General features: G+C 37.2%; 1 protein-coding gene across 1 annotated transcript; it reads right to left on the minus strand.

Moving 5' to 3' along the window:
* Window positions 1-8,584, minus strand: psme3 (proteasome activator subunit 3). Its single transcript, XM_033610777.2, has 10 exons — window positions 8,428-8,584; window positions 6,004-6,036; window positions 5,863-5,925; window positions 5,288-5,392; window positions 5,111-5,159; window positions 4,836-4,954; window positions 2,063-2,199; window positions 1,821-1,875; window positions 497-583; window positions 1-396 (listed from the first exon to the last, which is right to left on the minus strand). The coding sequence occupies exons 1-10, from the start codon at window positions 8,467-8,469 to the stop codon at window positions 316-318; spliced, it is 771 nt and encodes a 256-aa protein (XP_033466668.1). The 5' UTR covers window positions 8,470-8,584; the 3' UTR covers window positions 1-315.
* Between the last annotated feature and the right edge of the window lie 1,055 nt (window positions 8,585-9,639).

Consider the following 9,639-nt stretch of genomic DNA (forward strand, 5'->3'; position numbering starts at 1 on the left):
TCAGAGGACGAAATGTTTAATTAAAATTAAAAAATACATAGCGCTTTTTGCTGTCTATGATCTATTTCCCCATTTTCCTTCAAAGGGTTTAAAACAAGAAAAATATTTTACATTTAAAACAAAAACATGTGCGATGTGTCCATCTATGGGGGCTAATGTTTCTGTACAGGGCTGTGGTGATTGTACTGAAGGAAGTGAATGTCTAGTTGTAGTCCTGTGTGTGGACCGACGCCGGGCTACTATAGCTCAACAGGCATGGCAGAGAGACGAAGGGTGGAGACGAGGGGTGGAGACGGGGGGGCGGCTGGATGAACATCAGTACAACGCGTCGGTATTACTGCTTCGAGGCCTCTTGATCTTCTCAATGTTCTTCAGGATCATGTCGTGTAACGTTACCTGCACAGGAAAATAAAGACACGTTATAATCATGTGGACGACACAGAAAAATACTTCCAATAATTAAAACAAACATCAATGGTGACATGAGAGGACTTACGTATTGATTTCTGAGCTCAGAAACTATGATCTTCAGACTGATGTACTCCTTCTCATCAATCTCGGTTACTGTGCGCCGATAGTCCTCCTAATAATGATATAATTAAAAAAATTTGATTCCATGTCAACATTTAATCTACATAAATATATCTGCCTGCCACAGTTTCACAAAGACGAAACAACTTTTATTTATTTCACTACTTTGTGGCCTAAAATGACTAATTTAAAGATTTTCTTTGGGATAAAGCAACATGCAAAAACTTCAATATGCTGCCGCTGACAGTTGAGCAGCGTCTGGAATTCCATACTAACATCAACAAAGTGTTTGCTTTAGTCGCCAAGATTTCATTGGCCGCATAGTCGCAGAAAAAAACAAAACAAAAACAAACATGAAGCTCTATTAGGAGCTGCGCCTTGTCAAAATAAATCAAAACCTATATGACTGGACCATGTGTGACTTTAATTTGAAAGGACAGACACAGGAAGTGTCCACGCTCAGCAGTCAGACAGGAGTCAGGTTAATTTCCAGGGCTGGTACCTGCGGTTATTCCACAGGCTAGTTAATAACATGTCGGGCAGGAAATCCAAAGTGTGGGATCATTTTGAGAAGGTGAAGGACGAACCCAAGGTGATATGTAAACTCATCTTCATTGGTCGACTACAAACATGACGTATCATCTGAAACATGGAAGTAGCTACATGCCCATTAGCCCACAGCGTCATTAACAGGCGGCTCGCTCAGTGTGTGACGTGCACTTGTAGATAAAATATAGGCCTATATTAATGAAGGTTCATTAGTACGGTTTTGTATTTCTCTGTAATGTAGCACAGTGTTAACAATGTTACTGATACTATTCTTTCTCACACCTTCAACTCAAACCACCAAAATATATCATTTAATCATTACATTCATATCAGAAACATGCAGGCGACTAGTCGACTAATAGCTCTAAATGACGACATTGGTCCACTAAGAAGATTCTTAGTCGGGGGCAGCTGTACAGTCCGAAACAGGCATCTTTAATTTGCTCCCAAAATGCACAATGTACCAGATGGTAACATATATGTTAAATGTAGTACTCATACACACAGTCCAGAAGAGTAAAACTAAGAGAAGCTCCAGACTGAAAATATTAAGTGAGGTGGTTTAGTGTTGTGTCCCCAGTGTTGGAAGGATGCTATGAGCTTCACTGACCACCAGATGTCACTGTTTGTTGAGTTTAAATAATGAAAGCCAAATAATTTAAAATGTTGGGTAAACTTATTTTTATATCTCCTGTTTTCTGTCAAGATTTTCCATTCTCTTTTGGATAATATTCACTTACCACATGTGGATATTTTGCTATTTTAGAAACCAGCTTTGCCCTTGTGATGTAGTATCTAAAAGTAGAGAACAGACAAAATGTTGGGTTTAAATGTTAACGTAAAAAACAATGCAGAACCAATCTTATAAACTATACAGACACAACAAACACAGGAAACAAACTGTAGCAGCTGAGCGATCTGATGTGGCACCACGCTCACAGCTCAGAGGTTATTATAAACGATATTTCGGACTTTAACAAACCTTGATATCTGGTCGAGGTAAGACGCTGCCTCTCCTTCGACGGTTCTCAGTTCAGCTACCGTCTCCTCCTGGATTGACACTCCGAAGTTGTTGCCATCCTCTATCCTGGGGATGAGCAGCTGAACCCACATTTTGACCTGCAGAGGAAAACAAAACTGTTGTTAGGGAAAAGGGAGAATGCAACATCTGGGATGTTATCAGTCGAGTAAAGACGTACAGAGGTCATATCTAACAGCAGACACAGTAACGGTCAGTGAAGGAGTGTTCACAGTTTTTTCACAGCGATGCTCCACATGCAGTCACATGATAAGGCCTTAAAACTTGAAGCTAGGAAACTTTGTTATACAAAGCTGTTAGAAGTCTCACATGATAAGACATACTGCAGAGTACGTTTTGAGTGTCAGTAGCAGTTAATTTTGCTCACGATTGTCTGAAACAAATTAACCAGTGACTAACCGGTTAGTGTTTAATGGGAAATAAAAAGAAGTAATTTTATGTTAAATACAAGAGGCCTTTCCTTTTAGTCTGGTGCTCTATTGACCCAGTGAGCTTTAGCGCTGCATTTCAAAGCGTCATCCATTTAGAGGTGGTGAAATTTAAAAAATTTTATGTTCTATATGTCGGAAATTGGGGGGTGATCTCAACACCTGATCTTATAGCCACGTTTCCCTTACTTGTGTCTCTTTCTCACATCTTAGCTCCGCCCCTCCTAAGACACGGGGGAGATGCAACGAGAGACGAAACACGGCAAATCAGAAACACACTGATAATCGATGACTAAACTAGGGCTGTACCCAAATATTCGGATATTTGAATATTCGTTTCTATGGGTAGGTATTCATTATGAAAATTTGGTATTCGATATTTGTTTTTTTAAATTTACTTTTTTTTAAAATTATTATTATTATTTTTTGTTACATTTTTTTTGGTGCTAAATGTAGTCTTTTGTTGTTGGTAAATGTAGGTTATCAATAAAAATCAAAACTTTTAAATTGCATTGTTAAAAATGTGAAAATATAGTATAGCCAACGGAGCTTGTGCGCACAGCAGGCTTGAGCGCATCCGTCTGTGGATCAATGCCAAGTTTTACCACTTTATCACTATTCCCTCTAACTTGTAGCTGTTTTTTCGTTATCTTTTGAATTTAATATGAATTATAGAACCGTTTTTGTCAACGTTTGTTTCCCCCGTTTTGTACAATAAATTATTGTTTAAAGTTTCAACAAGTTTCTTTTGGAGTGCGTGACACAAGTGTGTTTTGAAAACGGCCGCGGACTGTCACCTGCTCAACGCATCAGTACCTTCGGATGCCATGACAGTAATAGCCAATAATGTCAAAATATCATTTACAGACCGATTTAACAGATGATCACTGCTGCCCGACCCGCAGGTCCATTTGCGGGTCCCGCGGGTTACGGGTCGACCCGCGCATCACTACTCAGCTCAGTCTATAAGGCTGTACACACAACAGTAAGGCTATAGATATTATATTCTATTCAAGCCGGCAGAACCAGCAGCGCATCGGCTCTACAGTGCACGGCACTGCTGATTAACCATTTTATTGCAGCACAGAGTGTCTGCCAGCAACCAATTACTTGCAGAGGCTTCCTACAACTTGTTTCAATGGTTCCGATTTAATCAGAAGACAAATTAAACACGATGACTAGCCAATGTGAAAATCAAAAGAAATCATAGAATAATGTACTGAAGGAGACTGTTGTGCCATCACATTTTTTGTGGTTTGAGAGCAAAGAAAAAACCCCGGAGGAGTGCTTTGCAAGGAGTCTTTGAAAGGAGCCGAGCCTGGCGTAATACCGGAGAGAGCAGGCAGCACGGCCACAGCACGCCCCCCCTACCCCCATATTCGAATATTCGTTATAAATTCAGCCAAAGGTCCGAATGTTAAAAAATGGCATTTGGGACAGCCCAAGACTAAACCCTGCCCAATGCACTCTGATTCAATTCTGCCATCTAGTGGACACTTATGGGAATACAATGTATATTGAATTCTATTTCATCAGTTCCCTTTACGCAGCTGCACCCAATACAAAACGTCTTAAGGCGTCAGAAATGCACTTGTTACCAGAAACATTTTCTGTCGTCTTAACGTGTTATAGTTTTACCTGTTTAAACGAACAAATCTGACTTATTTATACAAACGTCAAAACAGACGTTTAGAGCCCTTCAGTGTTCCATAAAGAAACAATGAAGTATGCCTTTAGAGAAATGAGAAGTCTTTCCTCTGAAGCATAACGTGAAGAGACATCCATTTCTGATAACAGCTGCAGCTGATTACAGGTGGATCAGCGACCAGTAGGCTTTATTAACAGCTGTAGAAACTTTTATGTGTGCAAACATGCGGGCGACTAGTCGACTAATGGCCCTAGATGACGACTATTGATTGACTAGGAAAATTCTTAGTCAGGGACAGCTCTAGAAAATAGGAGTGAGGTTTAAAAAACGCTGAAGTTTTCCTTAAAGTTAAAGAGAATCTGGTTGTGGATGATTTAAACCTGTTGAGTGAACTCTCACTGGAGACATTTTTTATGTTAAACGGCAACTCCATTAATTTTGTTTATTTTATAGAGCCCTGAGAGAACTACTACATGTGTGATAAAAGCGAATCCTTCTTAAATCTTTATTAGTCGTTCACTTATTTTACATATTTACAGCTGTAACACTTCATGACAGGTTCCTGCTGCCAATCCCAATAATACATTGCTGAGACAGACTACTGATGCAGGAGCACGGTGTTTGATAAGAGTTTACTTACTGTGTTACATTTCTCTATGAGCGTCCTGATCTCTGGTTTGACCTTTTCAATGAGATCAACGAGGTTTCCGTTGCTCTTCATCATCCCACCGGGCATGACGAAGACCTTAGTGCCAGTCACTGGGTCAGAAAAGAAACAACAGAAGGTAAAATTATTACGTTTTGATCATATGAAAAAGTGCCAAGAATAATTGTGTCCAGCCAGAAAACAAAGTGTCGCAGCGAGGACTCTACTGCTTTAAATCTATTTGACCTACTTCACAGTCTTATACTCACCCATGTCCTCCCCACCTCCATCCTCCAGCTTCCTCTTTTTGGCATTTTGCTGTGAAACAGATAAAAACCAGATCAGATTTCACCTCTCACCTTTGACCTCTGCTTCACACACAGCAGCTATCATCATCATCATCATCATCATTTAGGATTGAATTCAGCTCTAAAATGAACCCTCACCGCTTCTAGACCGTCGTGCAGGTTTGAGAGCAGGATGGGGTCGGGCACCGTCAGGTTTATCTCGGAGTGGATCTCCTTCAGTTCAGCGATGTTGATGATTGGATCCTGAAAACCAGAATACTAGCCTTACTATTTTTCCTTCACAAATATGTATAACTTAACAAGACGAGAGGTTGGGTCATGTGACAATGTACGACGTAGACCATACAAATTTCTCAACTGAAAACATTTATGTTGTGGTGGCTCATCCTTTAATATGTCTTAGGTCAGTGTGGGCAGTGTTACAAATCTGTGAGCGAACCTCCCACTGCGGTATAATTTTTTAAAAATGATGTGAAAATTTCATATCTTGATACTCGCGATATTTCACCTTGTTGAAATAATGACATCATACTGTTACCCATGGCAACAACAAGCATGGCTGAGCAATTGAATTTCAAAAAGTTCGCTTTATCTAGACATTCATTGTATAAAACCACACATTCTGTGACACAGATCCATTTATAGTACACTGCCAAGATTTACACAAATGTAAGACTAATGAATGTGTTTAGTTTGATGAACATGTGACTGACCTTTAAGAAGTGATCAAGTTCCAGCAGCTTCTTTGGGAAAAAATTCGCAACTAGATCCTCTGCCTGAAAGAAATGCAAAGTTTTAGCAGCTTGAAAATGAAACGGTTTTGAAAGGGTGTGGAACGTGTTCATCATACTTACTTCTGAAGTGATACGTTCCCTGAAAGCATCAACCTGCAATAAAACAAGAGTCCAAATATCAGACTGGCTTCAACAGTCCACATGTAAAACCACTAAATTCTAACTGCCTAACTAGTGTTGTCACGATACCAAAATCTTTGTTTCGGTACCAATACCAATATAAATTTCGATACTCTTCTGTACTTTTCCTAAGGAAAAGTCCTTTTGGATACAAAACTTTAGAACAATAAATAGTAGAGGTTAGTGTTGCACGGTATACCGGTACTAAAATAGTACCGCGGTACTAGAGTATTCCAAACGGTACTATACTGCATTTGGAAAATACCGGTACTTTGAAATTGATTCAGTTCATTAATTTAGTGAATTTATTTTACTCATTTATGCACACAAACGCCTTTCTTGTTCCTATTGAAGCACAGATTGCACAAGCGGTGTGTATGACAACACCTGTATCAACATTCGCAGCTGGCGCACGTGAAAAAAGACAAGAGAAAGTCTGCCTCGCAAAGGGAGACAACACGAGACAACACAAACTCGGTGGAACATTTGAGTTACCAAACCGTGACATCCGTATCGAGGTACTTACCGAACCATGATTTTTTTGGTAACGTTACACCTCTATACTCTTCGGTACTTTTCCTAAGGAAAAGTCCTTTTGGATACAAACCTTTAGAACAATAAATAGTAGGGGTGTAGTGGTACCAAAAAATCATGGTTCGGTAAGTACCTCGGTACGGACGTCACGGTTTGGTTGCTCAAATGTTTCACCAAAATGATTAAATTCATAAATGAATTAAATAAATTAATGAATTGAATCAATTTAAAAAGTACCGGTATTTTCCAAATGCAGTATAGTACCGTTTGGAATACTCTAGTACCAAAGTACTATTTTAGTACCGGTATACCGTGCAACACTAAGCCTAACACAGTTGTAGGCTTTGGTTTTATTACAAATGAAGTGGTTATTGCTGAATAAATGAGGTAGAAAAATAAAATAATAAATGAAGAATGTTTCTGTGGTTCCACTTACTACATGGGGGACAGTGAACACACTTGTCTGAGCACAGGGGGAGTGATTTTGCTTTTAAGTGTCTTTTTAAGTTTGTTACAAACATTTATGAGTGCACATTTATGTCATGTTAATACGGTTATTTGTTTTACCTCAGTTTCTTGTTTTTATTTTGGTTTATTTGCTTCTATTTTATCTGTTGGTATAAGTCAATCTTTACCTATTTTTTTCTGCCTGGTGTTTTTTTCCTCCTTTTGAGGTGGTCTAGAGTTGTTAAAAATTAGATATTTGATCATCTTAAGTCATAAAAAAGCAGTACAATTACAGTGGGGCACAGCATACAGAAACTAGGATTTATGACCCTACGTGTTAAATCACACTGTTACAATACGACTTCTCTTGTGCAAAAATATCACATTCAAAGTCTATTCAAATATAATTACAGCTAACTGGCACGCATGGAGGGAGAGACAGGAAGTGGGGAGAAAATTAACGTACATGATGGTAAACAAAAAGTTGACACACACGTTACATCAGTAGCTAACTTACAGGAAATAAATTCACTGTTACATTTCATTATGTGGACGATTACTGTAACAATTAATTTTATTATACACAACAAAATTACAACATTTCCAGGCCTGGAAAATAGGACAGTGAAATTCCACGACTATTCCAGGTTGTCCATGACTGTGGGAACCCTGTATAAAGGAGTCAAAATTACCACAACCTTAAATATCTACAGCAGTAAATGCAACTTACACATTAATGCAGCAGGAATATTAATCCAAAATCATCAGGTAGAATAGTAAGACACTGACAGGGAACACTTTACTTATTATTTAAGTAAAATTTCTTGATAATAGTAACATATTTTTACTTAAGTAAGGCTTTGAATGCAGGACTTTTACTTGTATTGGAGTATTTTTTACAGTGTTACTCCTTTTACTGAGGCTAAGCAACATATTTTAATACTCCCTCCTTTGTTACTTAGTCATCACTATGATGTCTATGAATGTGGCTTATGTGTAAGTATAAATGTAAAAAGCTATGACATGACGCAGGTGTGACAAAGGCAGCTTGTTGAATGGCTAACTTGGTAGCTAAGGCCTTTTTGTACATGTGCTCCTCCATCAATAACTGTTATTTATCCACGCGGCGCTGTAACGTAAACTCCCCTCCACCCCTCGTGAAGCTTAACGCCACCGTGACACAGCACCTGTCGGACGGTTTGACAGGTGTATCGTAACAGGCGGGAAACAAGCCGGTTAGCCGCTGTTAGCTAGCCGCTGTTAGCCTGGCCTTATCAGTGCTCTCACATCATGCTACAAAAAAACGTGGCTAACATGCTAGCAGGCAAATGGCAACAACACGTCGCTTAACGTCAACCGGCGTTTCAGAAACACGAAACTCACCTTGGTTTTAATTTCATTGTCCACCTTGAGGAGTGAAGACATCTTATGTGGTCAAATAGGCGAAGAACAATTGTCCCAACAGCATTAAATTCACCTGTAAACGTGTGTGTGGCTTTATTACCTGTCAGCCACACTTTGTGAGCTTAGTGATGACGCCACTGACACGCGACAGAGAGAGAGGCGGAGGGGAAAAAAAACAGGAAAAGGCGATTTTTATTTTTATTTTTATTTTTATTTAGAAACACGGCAGGTTGAACACAGTGATAACATCTTTCTGTATCTGAGTAGTAAAGATAAAATAAAATGTAATATTTTGATGAAAGTGTATAAATTGTAAATAATAAAATAAACAATATAATAAATAAATAAAAGGCGATTTTTAATCTATTTATTGACCACTTATTTAAAGTAAAGACAGTAAGGATAAAATAGAATGTAATATCTAAAATAAAATAAATAATAACTAATAAGAAAATAAATTAAAGTGTATAAATAAATAAATAAATACAAGGATCCTCTTAATCATTTATATTGAACAACAAAATTACAACCAAGGCAGATTGAACATAGTATCTGTATCTGAGTAGTAAATAAAAAATAAAAAAATATGATATAATATAAAATCTAAAATAAAAATGTAACAAATAAGAAAACAATTGAAACTGTATAAAATAGAAATGACAAAATTAACAATATTATAACAAAAACCAAAACAAAAATAAAATTAAAGAAGTTTTTTTTTACCCTCTTTCTTGAACAACAAATTTATAAACAAGGCAGACTTAACACAGTATTAAAATCCTTCTATATCTGAGTACCATATAATATAATACAATATAATGTAATATAATATAGTATAATATTTAAAAAAATAAAACTATAACGAATAAGAAAATAGATTAAAGTGTAGAAATTAAGTAAAGTAATGATAAAGTTTTTTTTAATCCTCTTTTACTATTGAACAACGAATTTACAAAGTGGCAGACTGAACACAGTATTGAAATCCTTCTGTATCGGAGCACTATATAATATACTATAATATAATAATATAATATCTAAAATAAACGTGTAACGAATTAGAAAATATATTCAAGTGCATACATTAGAAATAATAAAAAATAAAATAAAAAAATATAATACCTAAAAAAAATAAAAAGAAAAATAAAAAGAGAGGCGATTTTTTTTATCCTCTTTTACTATTGAACAACGAGT

The sequence above is a fragment of the Epinephelus lanceolatus genome, chromosome 21 (genome assembly GCF_041903045.1).
Source record: "Epinephelus lanceolatus isolate andai-2023 chromosome 21, ASM4190304v1, whole genome shotgun sequence".
NCBI lineage: Eukaryota > Metazoa > Chordata > Actinopteri > Perciformes > Serranidae > Epinephelus > Epinephelus lanceolatus.

Excerpts from the sequence above, each read along its gene's own strand:
- psme3 (XM_033610777.2), bottom strand. The coding sequence starts at position 8,469 with ATGTCTTCACTCCTCAAGGTGGACAATGAAATTAAAACCAAG. Across the intron at positions 4,955-5,110 it reads TGGAGGTGGGGAGGACATGG|TGACTGGCACTAAGGTCTTC; the intron begins GTGAGTATAAGA and ends TTTCTGACCCAG. Across the intron at positions 2,200-4,835 it reads TCATAGAGAAATGTAACACA|GTCAAAATGTGGGTTCAGCT; the intron begins GTAAGTAAACTC and ends TTTCCTCTGCAG.